Source organism: Urocitellus parryii, chromosome 10 (genome assembly GCF_045843805.1).
Source record: "Urocitellus parryii isolate mUroPar1 chromosome 10, mUroPar1.hap1, whole genome shotgun sequence".
NCBI classification, from domain to species: Eukaryota; Metazoa; Chordata; class Mammalia; order Rodentia; family Sciuridae; genus Urocitellus; species Urocitellus parryii.
In genome coordinates this window covers 106,313,404-106,331,469 of record NC_135540.1, presented here as the reverse complement: position 1 = coordinate 106,331,469, position 18,066 = coordinate 106,313,404, and the positions used below count along the sequence as shown (strand labels likewise).

At 40.2% G+C, this 18,066-nt stretch overlaps 1 protein-coding gene across 2 annotated transcripts in view; it reads right to left on the bottom strand.

Moving 5' to 3' along the window:
* The window catches only part of Usp46 (ubiquitin specific peptidase 46), a 63,409-nt gene that overhangs the window by 12,086 nt on the left and 33,257 nt on the right, over positions 1 to 18,066 (bottom strand). For both annotated transcript variants that reach the window (XM_026387423.2, XM_026387432.2), the window contains one exon: positions 6,161 to 6,237. In XM_026387423.2, coding sequence (XP_026243208.1) covers positions 6,161 to 6,237 — 77 coding nt within the window. The remainder of the gene's footprint in view (positions 1 to 6,160; positions 6,238 to 18,066) is intronic.

Sequence of the window (18,066 nt, the reverse complement as noted above, 5' to 3'; positions counted from 1 at the left end):
ACCGAGTGAGACCCTTTCTCAAAATAAAAAAATAAAAAAGGCTGGGGATATGGCTCAGTGGTAAAGTGCCCCTGTGTTCAATTCCTAATAACCACTCACCATAAAAAAAATCACAACAAGCTATACACATAGTTCCTCTGCCCGCAGCACTGAGGAGTAAGTCAAACTCCCTGCCATAGCTACAGGCTGTGGTCATGAGGGCCCATTACTCCTCTGACCTCTTTGCCTCAGCTGCTGGAGCCTCGGGCTATATATACTCTTCTAGCCCTGCTACTTCCTCAGCACCCAGAGCTCTTCTCCGAGGCCTGCATGGCTGCTGGGCTGGCTAGCCAGAGCTCAGCCTAACTATGCTCTTTGGAGAGGACCTCCCTGACCACCCAGCCCCTACCATGTGGCTGTCTGGCTTTCTTCAGCACCTGTTTGCCCCTCTGAAACCTTCCTTCTGTTCATCTGGTCACTTCCTCTCCTGTAAGCAGGCAGTGGCTTTGTCTCACTCACTGCCATATGCCCAGCCTGACCCATAATGGCGCTTGACAACAGTTAGCGGCCAGATGAATGAACAACCAAAGACAGAAAGGGAAATAGTTCAGAAAAAAAGAGAGATGAACTTGATCTGGAGAAATTCAGGCTGTTTCCTCAATGGGCAAAATCCAAGTTAGGTTCTCACAGAGGGAGTGTGTCCCAGGGGACAACAGCAAAGGAACGCCACAGCGCAGAGGCAGGGACACAAGGCACAGAGGTTAAGGTGAGAATATGGGGTGAGGGTGTGGCAGGAATGGCCTCTGCAGTGAGTAGCACAGTCCCCAGGATGCTACCTCGAGGCTGGCATGGACCCTGTGGCTCTGCAGCCCACCAACAGCTCTCATCAAGGAAAAGCCATCATCAGACAATGCTTTGCAAAAATGCCACTTTGGGCAGCACTGAAGAGAAGGACAGAGGGGTTCGTAAGCCAAGGAAACCATTTAGAAGGCAATTATACTCAACTTTCAGATTTCAAGTGCTTAGTGCATAAACAGACTCAAAATTAGCTGAATGAAGAACTTTAATTGAGTCAGCACTGTGAAACTGTGTTTTAGTTGCACAGGATTGGCTGGAGTGGGATGGCAGAGCTGCACAGCAGGAGGTGAGGACAGGCCTCAGTGAAGATTCATGTCCATGGAACACCTCCCACAGACAAGCCTCCATATCAGCACAGCCAAGGAAAGCACAGCAAAGATAAGGAATTAAACACTTTCTATCCTCATGTCTCCAAAAATGTTCTCTGTAGGCCCAGATAAGTAGAGGTTAGTACAGGAAAAGCGTCCCTAATCCCCATATCCTTAACACTTCTGGGCCCAAGCATTTCTGATAAGGGATGCTCAACCTGTACTGATTTAAAGACCCAGTTTACAAGCAATCACCATCATGCCCAGTTCCAGCTGGCTGGAAACCCACTGCCACAAAAGACATGGTGACGCTCTCTCGGTATTTGAGTTAAGAAATGCAAAATGAGGGTCGGTCAGGAAAAGGGGCTGAACAGCAGCAAACTAAGGCAGAACATGTCTATTGGTATAGGCTGATGGTTGCCAGAAGCAAAGTGAGCAACAGAGATGGAAGGTATTTTCAAGGAGAGAGTCAAAGGGGAGGGAGATGGCAGAGCTCTGTGATACATTACAGGAGTACAGAGAGCGGGGTGGGGCACAAAGCCTTTGCATTTCTTTCAAAAGAGTTATAGTAGCAAACATTATTTAAAGATACACTCTAGGAACAAATCTAATAAGAAATGCCCACCTTAATACAGGAAACTATTGATCTTATGGAAACTCATACACAAGATGGATTAAATAGACAAAGACCACGTTCCCACACAGAAAGGCAATTATATATCGTACAGACAGCTACCCTGTCCAAGTTTTAATGTCTATATTTAATACATTTTCAATTAGAATCTAAACTAATTCAACATAATAGTTCAAAAACTTTTTTGTATAAAAGAAATTCTCCATCAATGCTTTCTGATAATTTTCACATCAGAATCCACGTGGAAATGGACACAGTTTGAGAAGCACACTGGGTAAACTGATGCAGCTGCTCCCACCATGGGGCTCTGTTGGTGCCAACCTCTGCGCATTCACCCAGGAGTTGAGGGGACCAACATGCCCCGGTTACCCTGTTCCCTGCCACTAGGAAGCTTTGCTCTAAATTTTAGATCACGTGGGGATTGTTTACAAATCTCATTACGCCCTGCCTCTTTCCACGCACACCCCCAAATATACAAGAATTTCTCCAGGTAAAACCTAGGCATTGCTGTTCAAACTCCCCCACAGTTTCAGTGTGCTGCCAGGGTTCAGAATGGCGGTCCCCAGGCGGCCCAAATGTTAGCAGGCATCTGAAGCCCCTGGGTAATCTTGTCAAGATGCAGATTCTGATTGAGTCTTAGTGGGGACCTGAGATTCTGCATTTCTAATGAGATGCCAGGTGATATCCAAGGTGCCAGCACTTAGTAGCAAGGAGCTAGAGCAGAGGTGCTGACTTGGTAGTATCAGAATCACCAGAATATTTTTAAAGACAGGCCCAGACTCTCTGAAGTTCTTGAACAAGGTCTGGGTCTCTAGTTTTACTAACTTCCCAGCTGATTCTGATACACACTAACCATTGAGAAGTATTAATTCAAGTATTATAGCAATTTTAAAGAAAGAAATCCATAAATAGGGCTTATGTGTCAGATACTATGTATCAATAATAACCAGAATGGACACAGGTCAGAGAAACAGAAGGGAGAAACCAATAGATAAGCAATAGGAATGCATGTGCACACGAACTTAGTATGTGAAAGAAGTTTCTCAAAACAGTAGAAAAGGAATTTCTTTTAATGAATATTAATTTTTCAAATAGAAAGGGCTTTGGGACAATTAAAAGGCTGCTTTCCTCTAACACATGGCCCATGTCCTGACGCTGGGGATTTTAAGTAAGGGGAACACAAGAGGAAGTGGAAGGTGATTTGGGGGCACTGAACATTTTGAAGAGAAAAGTGAATTTCTGTGAAGGAGCCACAGGGAAAGGAGAAGGCACTCAAGGGGAAGAGAAAAGCTACCAAAAAGGCATGGCAAGGACAATTAAGATGAACTGCACATATTTTAAGTTTTTGCCTGAGGACATCCCTGAACTTTTTCAAAAAGGAAAAAAAAAAAAAAAAGAAACTTCTTTCAGTATCTTCCTATCATGTCTAAAACACAGAACTGGGATTTGAAACATCAGAATTCTAGCTCTGCCACAGTATGGATTTAAAGTTTCTTTAGATCTGTATCCTGAATTTAACCACTGTTACACCATTTCTCTGGGACTAAAGTTCAGTGAAAATACACTGTAATCTTCACCTACACCCCTTCTGGGGGGAGGTGGCAGGAATCTTTCATTTGGTTCCCAAACTTTTACTTATTTATCTTTTTGGCACTGGAGATTGAACCCAGGAACACTTCATGACTAAACTACATCCCCAGCCCTTTTCTTTTTCTGTTTTTTTTTCCCCCCTTTGAGACAGGGTCCATGTTGCTGAGGCTGGCCTTGGACTTGACATTCTTATGCCTCAGTCTCCCAAGTTGCTGGGATTACAGATGTGTACCCCACACCCAGCAAATCCCACAATTTTAGTTTGATTTATTAAAAAAATAATTAAAATAACTTGAAAGACCAAAATAATAAAGAGATGTGTGGAGATAATGTTCAAGAAAATTCATAGGCTGATTTTAAAAACAAATGGGAAAAAAAAGAATAAAATCCAAATAAAATCATTAAAGAGGCCAAGAAAGACCAACATCACTCCTTCTCATTGGTCTCAGGGATAGAAAAAGTTACTGGGCCAGCTTGAATTGCTCATTCACCAGTGGGAATTCCTTCTGGTGGGACAGGCTGAAAGCTGCCACAGAACTCAATGGTGAATGGCAACAGCAGAGAGCTTCTCTTAAGATGTCCACATGTGGGTAGATAAAGTGAGAAGGTCAAGGTTAAATGTGCTGTCAGGAATATTGGCCTAAAGGGCCCATTCAGATGTGGATCTAATGATGTTTAAAGGCATTCGGTGGCTATTACACACTCACCCATCCCAACTTTAACCTTTCCAAATGCCTCTACCCTGCCTTCTCCATTGGTCCTGCACACAGGACCAATACATACTTTTCTCCAGAAAAAGAAAGCATGGAAACAAGTCTGGACTAATTTCTTCATAACACAGCTCCCCAAAGGTCAAAGCCACCTAGTTCTTTACCTGGCTGATCTCAGAGTTACAGCCACTGCTTCCTTCCCTTAGGATTTCCCAAAAGGGAAGGGAAAGAGTCGACTTGCCCAACCCCAAACTTCCTCCAAGAAGAGGAATGGGCAGATAATGCCTTTCCTCCATCCCCTCATCTGCTAACGTCCATTCAACCTTAACATTTCCCACATCCTGTGATCACGAAACCTTGGGGATATCAAAAGTGCCTTTTCTCCCACAGGAATGCTGGGAACATGTGCCATGAACAGAACCAGGCAGAAGAAAAAGAGGCTGTCCTAGCCCACAGCACACCACGCAAAAGAGACAACAAATTCCTCCTTCTCACCTGTACCTACGGAGACAAGAGCCAAACACCAAACTGACAGGGAACTGTCCACTGGGGGTGAGGAGCCTCTGAGCCCTGGGTAACAGGAAGTGATCAGACACCGCTCCCATTCCCACAGCTCTTCTCAGCTGGGGGTGGCAACTCTGCTCTGAAAGATGGTTTTCTACCAGGCAACCAGCACAGCAAGTCCCTGGAATCTATTCTAAAGGTTCCAGGGAACCCAAGTATCTGAAAGAACAGTCCTGTCACCTGAGCGTTACTGACACAGATCGACAGTGCCCTGTGACGACACTATAAAAAGCTGTGGCACTCTGTGTGGGAGGCCCACCCTGGCCACTCAGTCTACACTGGCACTCTGTCATCAGAGCCACTGCCAGGACGGGCTGTGTCACCATGTCTGCCCACTAGAATGTAAGTGCTGCAGGAGCAGGGGGCTGAGGTGGTAGACCCTCCTCTGCCCCCATGTCCACAACAGGGCCGGGGCAAACTGCAAGAACACACGTCCTCTTGTGTAAGGGCTGTGGGGAGTGAGAATCTTGTCTACATAACGACTCTGAGCACATTTCAACAGACGAGTCAACACACGTATGGACAGTACTCCTGGACAGGCATGCCCACACTCTGGGCTCCTTACCTTCTCTCAGGACTAATGAGGAGGAAGTACTCTCCATGAATGAGCTCCATAGAATACTAAAAAGATGGAGGAGAAGGCAATTCCCTCACTGGTTCTCAAAGTGCATAATTTTTTAAATAATAGAAGAGATTTTCTCAGAAAAAGAAAGAGCAATGATAGGCATCTGTAATATTTATTAACTTATTTACATAAGTGAGTGTAAGACAAAGAAAGAGACTGCAGAAAGCCAAAAGCGTTCCTCTGTATTTTAAAGATCACAATTTTATTTTTTAAATTTAATGACTAAATGAACTACAGTAGATGGCGTAGGGAGAGAAGACAGGAAGGGAGGGGATGGGAGGGGAGGGAAGGGGAGGGGAGGGGGGATAGTAGAGGTTAGGAAAGGCAGCAGAATACAACATACACTAGTATGGCAGTAGGTAAAAAAAGTGGATGTGTAACCGACGTGAATCTGCATTATGTATATAGGGTAAAAATGGGAGTTCATAATCCGCTTGAATCAAATGTATGAAATATGATATGTCAAGAACTTTGTAATGTTTTGAACAACTAATAAAAAAAGTATTTTTAGCTGTAAAAAAAAAGGAATTTTAAAATTCTTGATACTTCTTTCAAGTTTAATACCAAAGGTTCTAAAGTGAACAATTTTTAATTTTTTATATTTGATATATCTTTTAGGTACTACTTAATTTTTTGAATTAAAATATTTGAAACAAAAATAAATAAATAAATAAATTTAATGACTGATGACTTCTACCCGATCCTCTCACTGCTTGTAAGACTCTTCTCAGAACACATATATTTATTTTGAATCTCTCTTTGGAAAGAAGAAATAGAAAATAGTAGGATTACACTGGTTTAAGAGCACAGAAGATTATGTCCTAAAAATACAGGGTCATATTTCTCCATTTATTTACTAGCCTCAAAACACAGGCAGAAGTCATGAGGTTACCTCAGACAGTGGGTAATGGAAGTGTTCTGCTCCACATCAACAGAAAGGTCAAGAAAATCTTCATCTTTGCTACTAACCTAAAGAAAGAAAAAAGAAAAAATGCATTAGGCACAAAATACATTGTAGACACTGTAGCTTAAAACTCTGAACATGCACAGATAATCCAGCACCACTCTTGCAGTAAGAGTCCGCCCGTGGCTATACACATGCACTGGAAGCAGTTACCTCCCAAACCACCCAATCTAGAGAAAACTTGATTCTCAGGTCAATCTCATCTCTATCACAATTTTGATCCAAAATCTTCAATAATTAAATCTCAACGAGATTTCTTCCTCTCCTGACATCTGCCCCATTGTTTCAACATAGGAAGTATCAGACAAACATCCGAACAGCCTGCCCAGCAGAATGACGCAAGTGGAAAAAGGACAAAACCTGGAAAATTTACTTCGCAGAGAATCACCCCTTCTTTAAGTTGTTTCACCTTTTGCCAGTCTCTTGAACTCACGCCCTGCCTCCCGTGCCTCACTGTTCAGGTTGTGGAGAGCCACAGTAACCACACACACACACACACACACACACACACACACACACATCGAGCTGTCCTCATTGTCTACAGAGCCCTGTGCTGTCTGTGTGAGGCTCAGCCCTGGAGCTGGCCTGGATCCCTGGCTCACGTGGAGCGCCATGCTGAGCCCTGCATGGGCTGAACCAGCTCACAGGCCCCAGCTGCTTCTCGGCCCTGCACGGGTCACACCACACCAGCTCTGGATCTCGTTCTTATTGAAGCTTTAGTGCTTATGTTCCACTCATTTGCCAACAACCCCGGGGTTTTACTGTCCTTTTCTTGGAGTGGGAGGGACAAGTGGGCTCAGCAAAACAACCTTCAGTGCTCAGTCAACTGGCAACAGAATGGAAATTACACTTCCTCAAAGGCAACTCCACTATTACCACAAATTCTGGAATTTATCTAAGGAAATACTGACATTTGGAGGCACACCCTTTGGTACTTTTGTAAATATGCACAAAAATGGACATTGAGACAGACTGCCCAGATCCACATCCTACCCCTGCCTCTTATGAAGTGTATATGATTCTGGGCCAGTTATTTAGCCTCTCTGTGCCTCAGCTTCCTCATCTGTAAAGTGGGGACAGTAGCAATATATACCTCATAAAGTCACTGTAAGGATGAAATCAGATAATACATGTAAAGTACTCTAAAAAGTAAGCACTTAAGCCAGGCTTGGTGGGGTATATCTGCAATCCCAGCAACCTGAGAGGCTGAGGCAGGAGGAGTGCAAATTCAAGCCCATTTTAGGCAACTTAGTGGGAACTAGTCTCAAAATAAAAAATAAAAAGGGCTGGGGATATAGTTCACTGGTAGAGTGCGCTGGGTTCAATCCCCAGTACCAGGGGCAAGGGTTGGGATGGGGAGGTAAGTGCCCAATAAATGGAGGAGGGTAAAAAATTTTACATCGCCTAAAATGGTCAAAAGGCTGAAAATGACTTACATGATGGTTACAATACTGAATGAAAAAGTAAGCTATACAATTACATGTTAGTTCCAAGTTTTGTATTAAAGTGACATGTGTGGGCTGGGGTTGTGGCTCAGTGGTAGATTGCTTGCCTAACATGCATAAGGCACTGGGTTTGAAACCCACAACCACATTTAAAAAAAAAAAAAAAAAAACTAAAAACAAAATAAAGGTATTGTGTCCATCCACAACTAAAAATAATTTTTTAAAAAGGACCTGTGTATGTTTATACACACACATCTATTCCCTTATGGCTCTCTATCATCCTTTAATTTTCTTAGGCACTTATTCCTGCAGTTGCAGAATTCATGGCCCCAAATCTTCACCAGTGCCCATGTTGACTTCATTGCCACATGACTACAGATCACTCATTGAGAGGTGATTATGTGGCCCCATTCTTGATGCGAGTGCGGCCATGTGACTTGCTGTGGTCAGTGGGGGTTTTAGAAGACGTGTTATAAAGCAGAGGCTGAAATGAGCACGTGTGAAACTGCTCTTTTGCACTTACACCATGGCCACAAGATGGACAGAGAAGTCTTGGCTAGCCTGCTGTTCTCAAGGAGATGGAGACCCATGAAGAAGAAAGTCAGCTAAGGCACCCAGGACAAGCCCAACCTAGAGCAAGACCCTGGGGAACTGCAGAGTCATGAGTGAGCCCACTGACCCTCACACACACAAATTCAGCCAAGTCCAGCCTAGAGCAGCCCTTAGCCAACCCACAGCTGTATGTGTTATAATAATAAATATAGTTTCATTTAAGCTTCAGAGTTTTGGGAGTGGTTTATGAGAAAGCAATAGAGAACTGATTTGATCACTTTACGTTATATGTATTTTTTTGTTTGATTACTATCTGTCTCTCCCTTACTTAAATGAAAAGTTCAAAAGACTGGCTTCAGTAATACAAAGACCTTAGCACACCAAGACTCCTCCAGATAGGACACACTCAGATAACCATAAACTCAAGGCAGGCACCTGAAAGGGTTGGAGAATGGATGGGGACACATGCTCGGAGGAAGAAGGATGGCCCGAGTTTGTGGTTTCACACCTGGGACCTGGGGTTTGTGGGGAGAAATGTCTTTCTGATCTGGGATCCAGAGCCTAAATCTGAGAAATAACATCCACTGAAAAGAAGGGAAAGAGTCTGAGATGGTATCACCAACTTTGCCCACCTCTGGTTGACCACTGAGCTACACATCTGCGGCTCAGCATGGAGTACAAAGCAGCTCAGCTGGGGGACAGTCTGATCCAAGATCTGAGCCATCCAATAAGTAGACTTTGTTGTCCATTTGTTGAGTCAAGATAATTTCTGGACTTAATACTAAAGGCACTCAATACTCATTGAAGAAAAATAATAGAACCCAGAGTCTCTGTAATTTAACAGTCTGAATGTTCTAAACAAGATCCAAACTTACAATATGCAAAGAACCAAGAAAACAGAAGAAATTCTTAACAGAAAATCAACTGAGACCAATCCTAGAATGACCCAGATGTTGAAATTAGTAGATTGGTATTGTAAAGAAACTATTATAGCTACCTTTGGTAAAGTAAAAGAAAATACATGCATGATGAATCAAAAACTATAACATCCTGGAAAAAAAACCAGAAACAATAAAAAAAAAGAATCAAATGGAAATTCCAGAACTGGAAAAAACAATGGGTCAACTTAAGAGCAAATTGGAAATGACAGAGGAAAGAGCAAGTAAACTAAAAGATCAATAGAAATTATCTACTAAGAGAAAGAAAAAAAATTGCAGTAAAAATTAGCAAATACTCGGGGCCTTTTTTATAATATTGTACATACAAACAGAGTCCTAGAAGAGAAGAGAATAATACAGGAAAACTATTTGAAAAAATAATGGCTATACATTTCCCAAATTTGATGAAATACATATATTACTAGATTCAACATATTCAAGAAAAATACAAAAATATATACAAGATACATACAAAGAAGGCCACCAGGAAATATCAGAGGCACACTGTTGAAATCCAAAGATTGCTAAGAGCCATAGCCAAGTAGTATGATGCATGGCATTTTTGGTTGAATAGCCAAGTAGTATGATGCATGGCATTTTTGGTTGAAAGGTGCCGCCAACAAGCCATTGAGATGATATGATTATGTTAAGATCTGCATTCATATGGATATTAGACTCCTGCTGTCCATCTCGGCCTGCTAAGGGACTCTTGGAGAGTTCCCATTGGTTGGGGAAGTGCGGTAGGAGGGAATTCCGGAGGAGGGACTTCCTGTTGGGGTTGGAGAGAACACCACGTGTGTCGGTGGGCAATTTTCCTGGGAGCGTTCGGGGCATTGGCGGCAGTTTCAAAAATAAAGTTTGTTCCTGCTTAAGTGGCTCGTGATTTTCTGCCCAGCCAGACTGCGGCAAAAGATAAAAAGCAAATCTTAACCATCAAGAAAAAAAGGGCAACTTCACAGAAGAGAGTGATTCAGTTAGCAGCTGACTGCTCAGAACCATGGCGGCCAGAAAAGTTTGAAGGATATCTTTAATACCATCTTCTATATCCCACTAACAAATTCTTCAAGAATGAAGGCACAAAGAAAGAACTCGTTATTGACAATTTCTGCACTATAAGAAAAATTAAAGGAAGTTTTTCAGCCAAAGAAACTCAGATCCTCAAAAGGAAACAAAGAGGCAAGGGGCAGCTGTGCATACCTATGATCCCAGCAAACCCAGAGGCTAAGGCAGGAGGATTGCAAGTTCAAGGCCAGCTTCAGCAAATTAGCAAGGATCTAAGAAACTTAGAGATCCTGAATCAAAATAAAAAATAGAAAGGGGTAGGGGCATGGCTCAGTGGTTAAGCGCCCAGGGTTCAATTCCCAGCAATAGGGGGTAGGGGATGGAAAGAGGTGATAAAGAGCATCAAAATGGTAAAAACATGTGTGAACACAAAAGATATGAATTTTCTGTTTTTGTTTGTTTGGGGGGACTCTGGGGGCTTTTTTCCTCTTATTCCACTTTTTTAATAAAAATTTCTAAAGAAAAAATTATTGTCCTGTGGGGTTCATACCATACACAAATATAATACGTATAACTACATAACATAAAGAACAAGGGAAGGTGAGGGCAGAGGGAATATGACCTACACTACACATTTACAAACCTTCTATACTTTATGTGGAATAGAAGCATTATGAACTGCAGACTGTGAAAAATGTGGAATGTAATCTCTAACACAACCACTAAACTTACACATGTGCACACCCACAGGTAATACTGAGAACAAAGGCAAAGAGAAAAATTAATAAGGAATTGTAAAATATATGTATGTGTATACACACACACACACATTCCAATAATCCAGAAATAAAGAGAAAAAAAAATCTGAGAGAACACACAGAAAACAATAAAATGATAGCTCCACACCTAAATATGTCAATAATTATAGCAAATATTAATGAACTAAAAATTCCAAATAAAAGAAATAAACTGATGAATTGATGCCGCAGTCCGGCTGCAGCAAAATAACCGGGGGGTGACAAACAACTTGTGTACATTGATACAGCAGGAGTGGGAGCCGTTTATTGTAGGATCGGAGGGGTATATATACATTCCACACAGCTTATCTTAATTAACATAAACTAGATACAGCAGTCAACTAATAAGGAATCTCCACATTAATGGCTCGCTGGTGTTACTTCACAAACCACTCCCTCTGGCAAAATGCCAGGCGCCATCTTGACTTGTTTACAGACCCTAACAAATTGATTTAACAAAAAAAAGCTAGACCAATTATATGCTGACTACAAGAGCTAAACTTTAAATATAAAAATACAGATTGAAAATAAATGGTTAGGAAAAAAATACTATGCAAATAATTAGAATATGTATGGAGAGGGGTTATATTATTATCAAGTAAAATAGATTAAGACAAAATTATTATGAGAATAAAACATTTCCTAATGACAAAAGGGTCAATTTATTATCAGAATATACCAATCAAATATGAAGGCTCCTCACAACAGAGCCTAAAAAATACATGAAGCTCAACTGTATTCAACAATAAAAAGGAAAGAATCACTGAAACATGGTCCTCCAAAAAGTTATGTAGATAAAAGAAGTCAAGATCCAAAAGACTGATTCCATTCACATGAAACATCCAGAAAAGGCGAATCTCTAAGACAGAAAGGAGATTCATAGTGGGCTGGTGCAGGGAATGGGATTAACAGCCAGGTACAAGAGATCCGTCTTATTGGTGGAAATGTTCAGACACTAGGTGAAGCTAACAGTTGCACAATACAGCAAATTACTAAAAGATCACTGAGGAGATGAATCTCACGGTATGTAAATTGTCCCACAAAAAAGTCATTTTTAAAAAGTTTAAAAATTCATGAAGCAAGAATTGACAGAATTAGGAGAAATAAGACAATCCCACACAGGTATTTTAACAGCCCTTTCTTAGCAGCTGATAGAAAAGCTGGGGTGGGGGGTAGTCAAAGACATCAAAGATCTGAATAACTTTATCAACTACCACATCTGACTGACAAAGAATATTACACCCAACAACTACACATGCCTATAATCCTAGCAACTGGAGAGGCTAAGGCAGGAGCATCTCAAGTTCATGGCCAGTCTTACCAAATTAGTGGGACCCTCAGCAACTCAGCAAAAACTTGTCTTAAAATAAAAAATAAAAAGGACTGAGGTTGTAACTCAGTGGTAAAGTGCCCCTGGGTCCAACCCCCCTTAATGAAAGTGGGGGCAGGGACAGGTGCCAAGGGGAACTGATTTGCCTTCAGGGAACACTTAGCAATGCCTGGAGACGTTTTCCATTGTCACATCTTGGCAGATGCCACTGGCATCTACTGGGTAGAAAACAGACATACTGCTAAACATCCTATAATGTTTAGGGCAACCCCCCAAGAACAAAGAATTATCTGAGCCAAAATGTCAATAGTTTTGAGGTTGGAAGACCCCATTTTCAAGTGCATATGGTACACCTACCAGGAAAGACCATGTGTACAACACAAAATATATCTCAGTAAATTTAAATGACTGAAATGATACTAAATATATTCATTCTCTAACCACAACAAAATTAGAAATCAATGCCATCAGGACATCTAGGAAAATCCACAATGTTTAGGCATTAAAAAGCATACTTCTAATTAATGCATGGGTAAATGAAAAAAATACACAAGAGAAATTAGAAAATACTTGAATTGATGGACAAAGAAAATATAATATCAAAATCTATGGCACTCAGTTAAAACAGTAAAGGGAAATTTACAGTTTTATATAGGTATATTAATAAATGAAAGAACAAGAACCATCTTTTCTATTTCAACTGCTATATCTAGTACCTAAATAACTTCCAGTCTTTAGTAAATGCCCAATAAATACTCACTAAGTGAAAAAGTAACTGAACAAACAGAAAGACGTCTAAATATGAGCAGTGGCACCTGAGTGGTAGTAATATGAATGATTTCATATATTCTTATTTGTTTTTAACAAACCTCAAGTTATTCTATTTTTATTAGTAATTTATTTGTTTATTTATTCATTTATTTACTTTTACCTAAATGGACCTTCTCTGGGAGAAAACCAAAGGATGACAGCCAACTGGAATCATACAGAAGTTGGATAACTAGCATTACTTTGTAATGAAAAAAAAAATCCCAAAAATAAAAATTTGTCCTACTAGATGCCAATCTTTTTCTCTAATAATGATTTCAGGAAGAGGAAGAAAAGGTAAAAATCTCAATACCTAACAAAAGAAAGTCACTGTGCCTTTTTCAATTCCAAATGCAAAGTACTTCTAGATTTAGAATGTGAGAAAGTAATGCTCAGATCAATCTACCCAGCGGAAATAGCCTTCCTCTATGGACTTTTCCCTTTCCCTGCCCCAGAGTGTCAATCGAAGCAATGAGCGATCAAGCAAAAATTGGGGGTGGGGGTCCTGGGGTGTCCTTCTCTCTCCTAAGAAAGCTGCCAGAAAAAAAAAAAAAAATAACATATTCTTCCTACACACAGAGATTTGGTCTAAGGGAAAATACAGCTTGTCCCCAAGGAAACATATATCACTAGGAGACCCAATACTCTCAGTAAGACAAGCTATATCTTAGTCTCCTTTCTCCCCTTATTCTGGGCATGGAGACCTCCCTACAACCCAAATATTCCGGTTTAAAAGGAACAGAAGAGACCCTACTTGCTCTTCATTTTAAGGTAATTAAATTATATATCAGTTAATAGAACAAGTGAATGTACAGACAGACCATACATACAAATCATGAGTTTTGCTCAATTCTTGAATAATTGAAGTTATATTCAAATGTGCTTCTAAATCTCCATATTCCTTTCCTGAGTTAGTAGAAAAAGTGACAAGGTTTTGCACTGCTCAACTATGACCTGACAGTGTACTGGCTGGAGGTAGTACCAAAGGGTTGGCTGAGAAAAGAGGCCACTTCCACCCATCTGAAATCCCGAGTCTGGGACTCTCCACTAGAGCACCTCCATGCATCAACCTGTCCATGCTTGCATCTGTGAAGGCCTCAGATGCTCTATAGGATCAATTTAAACCTCTGCAAACAAAGCAATATAAGAAGCTGCAAATTGGTACTTGGAACAGCAGTTCCTTAAACAACATTTTGGCTTCAGAAACAAATGTAAATGGGTCTTAAAGCCATGGAAAAGCACTGAAAACCCACAGATATGCAGAGGAAAAAAAACCTCAGCTGAAATAAAAGAGGAAAAATTAAAATTAACAACAAAATAAAACTCCAACTAGCCTAATAAATCTTTGGAAGCAAACAAAGGATAGACCAAGAGAACTCTTAGCTAGAGTAGAAAATCCCCAAGCCCCAATTCTTAAGTGCTTTTATCAAGGTTATCTGGAAAAGTCAGCAATGAATTGCCCCTTAAAATAGTTTGGAGAAATCTATTGCAGAAAGAAACAGTTTGTCTCCATAAATCCCACAGCTGACATTTGCACTACAATCATGAGCAATGCTTACAAAGGGTGAGACCCTAGGGGCAAAATCATTGCTTTCTGAAAACCTGAAGAGTAGCACAAGGGTTTTCCACAATTGGAGGAACAAGAGGCTGAGGCGGGACAAAAGGCACAGTGTCCCCAGGGGCTAATTTGCTGCTCAGGATCTAGGGCAATTTAATCCCACTGAGAGATTTCACAAGTGTGGGTCCTGGCAATTCTGAGGAAAGCTCTGTCTGCAGCTGCCTGCCACAGGCAAGGACTGTCCTCAAAGGGACCTCCCTCAAAGAGGGCTCCAGGTCTCTCCTCTCTGAAGGAAAACTTTCCCATTGGCTTTTCCTCAACACTAAGTCCTCTGCATTTTACAACAGGAAGAGCCTGCAGGCAATGTGCTTTCTTAGAAAGCAGAAGGCTTTCCAACAACTAGAGCTTTCTAAAAATGGAATGCATCCTTGGGAGATTGAGTTCCAGCCTCTGGATGGGGTCCATCCAATGCTGGTGACTAACTGGCTAGGACATCATAGAAGGGACTGGGACACTGGCAGAAGAAGGATTAGATGACTCTAGGATCCCATCCAGTTGAAAGATCTAAGAAAATGGAGAGAATTCTACAAGTAACTTCAGGGGGGGGAAATCATCTACACATTTCGAGGTGGAAAAAATAGATAATTTTTAAAGATCGTCCCATTCTCCAGAAAAACACAGCCACCCACCCTCATCTACTTTCACAAACCAACTACAAACAGTGGGGTTGCCATTATAAAAAATATTATGGTATGGTTCAAAGTTATTGGAGGAATCCTCTGGCAAAAGGCTTCCTGTCCATGGTAACCCTTCAGGAAATCACAAGCCAGGTAATTGCTTTGCAGTACCAACATTTGAGGATACAATATTTGTGTTTGTTGGGACTGGCTCACTTATTCATAGACAAAAAAGAAACTGAGCCAATCATCAGAGTCTTCTTGAAAATATACGTGGAATATTGCCAAGATGGATTTAACTGCAGTTTTAACTTCAAAGACAACCAAAAAGGATTCAACCACTGTGGTGCAGACTTCCTAGTTACAAATGTAGACATGTGATACCCCATTGTTCTCATATCTATATCATATGGTCACAGAGTAGACTGCGCTTCTCCTTCGCAGCATTTTGCGATTGTAACTACATAACCAATTATTCATTTTGTCATTAATATGTCTTCATAATGGAACTTCCAGAAAGACAAGCCTCTCATTGTATCTTCAGCATCTCCTACCTTTACATAGCAGATGTGGAAAAAAAAAATGTTTTTGTTGTTTTGTTTTTTTTTTTTTACTTAATTAAAAACAGTTATAGATTAGCAACAGTGAGGACATCTGAGAATATTAGGAGAAACTAAAATGTTGGAAAATGAGAGTGCTCACACGTTGGGTGTGTAAACTGGTATAACTGCTTTAAGAATCTGATACTCTCAAATGATATAAATGATAAGCATATGATATAAACAAGTAAGTCTACTTCCATGTGTACATCCTAAAGAAACTGAGTTTATGTGCACCAGGGTTTATAGTATTACAATGTTCATAGCAGCATTGTTCATAATTGACCAAAACTGGAGAGAACCAAATATCCATCCAACACTAAAGTGGATTAGTAAACTGTGGTATATGCATTCAACAGAATATTATATGCAATGATAATGAATGAATTACAGCATCATGCAAAACATAAATGAATCTCATGAGGGATAGATACTAAGCAAAAGAAACCAAGAGACAAAGGCTACAGAGTCTGGGAGGGGTTGGGGAGGGGAAACTGGGCGTGTAGCTCAGTGGTAGAGCAACTGCATAGCAGGCATGAGCCCTGGGTTCAATCACTAACACCACAAAAAAAAGGGAGGGAGGCAACATGGCCATTCATTAAAAAACATTAAAACAGGCCATACTATATATTTAAAGGATGTAAGGTAGATAATGAGTTCTAGCAAACATCTGACAGATAGATCAAACTGTATACAAACTTTTCCAAAGAAAACTTATTTTATAAGGATGTTGACTCTAAAAATAGACAATGCACTATGAGAAAGGAAAAATTCAAATCCATCTCACTAATAAAAACTCCATTGCAAAAATCCTAAAAAAGAAAAAAAATAGATCTCAAAACTAACAATGTATATAAAAAGATAAAAATTAATTTTAGTTTATCAAAAAAATATAAGGCAGGGCCAACACCAGAAAATCTATTATAGAAACTTATCACCACATTAGAAACAATTTGGCATTACCTAGTTAAACTGGAAGGCAAATGGGCTCTATAACTCAGCAATTCCATGCCCCACAGGACTACCCCAGAAACACTTACCCATGTGCACCAGGAGACACTTGTATAAGATCTGTAGCAGCTCTGTCAATAAGTCAAAGACTAGACACAACATAAAAGAATGGAAAAATAAACTGTGGTATATTCCAGAACAGTATACTGCACAATGATGAAAATGAACGAACCATTCTGCACACAAAAAATGGCTGGATCTTTCAATGATGAAAGCAATTGTAGAAGAATATGACGGCATCTACATAAAAGTCATAAACACGCACAATTAAATTTCTAGCAATAAACATGCATGTGGGTAAAACCATCAAGAAAAACAAGTGCTAATACACAAAATTGAAAATAGTGGCTTAAGAGAATAATTATTTAAGAAAATAATTAAATTGCAATGAAACACTTGGACGGCTTCAGGGTTATTGATAATGTTCCATTTCTTACTCCAAGTGTCAGGTATGCGGATATTTCTTTATTCTTTAAAATGCTGCTACAACCTTTTCATACAAGTCTTCTTATGCACATGGTTAAAAGACTTGCTGGGTAATCCTTTTGGGAATGGATTTCTGGGTAAATGTGGTAGAAAACCCTCATGATGGGATTGGTGCCATTTTATTATACAAGTTAAATAACACCACAAGGATGTGTCTATAGTATGGAATATGATATAGGACAAACAACCTGATTTCGTCAACAAATTAACTATAAGGGGGGAAAAAAGAGGAAAGTAAAGGCAAGCTGTAGATTAGAATGCATATTGACCAAATGCAATGTATGGGCCATGTTTGAATTGTGATTTGAATTAACCAACTGATAAAAAAAAATAACATCATCAAAGAAACTTGAATGCTGAATGGATAAAAATGATGGAAAGGGATTCTTTTTAGGTATGGTAACAGTATTGCACATTTTTTTTAAAGAGAGAGAGAGAAGAGAGAGAGAGAGAGAATTTTTTAATATTTATTTTTCAGTTTTTCGGTGGACACAATATCTTTATTTTATTTGGTGCTGAGGATGGAACCCAGCGCCCTGCGCATGCCAGGCAAGCGCGTTACCGCTTGAGCCACATCCCCATCCCCAAGTATTGCACATTTTTAAAAATAAAAACACTTCTTTCCTTTTATA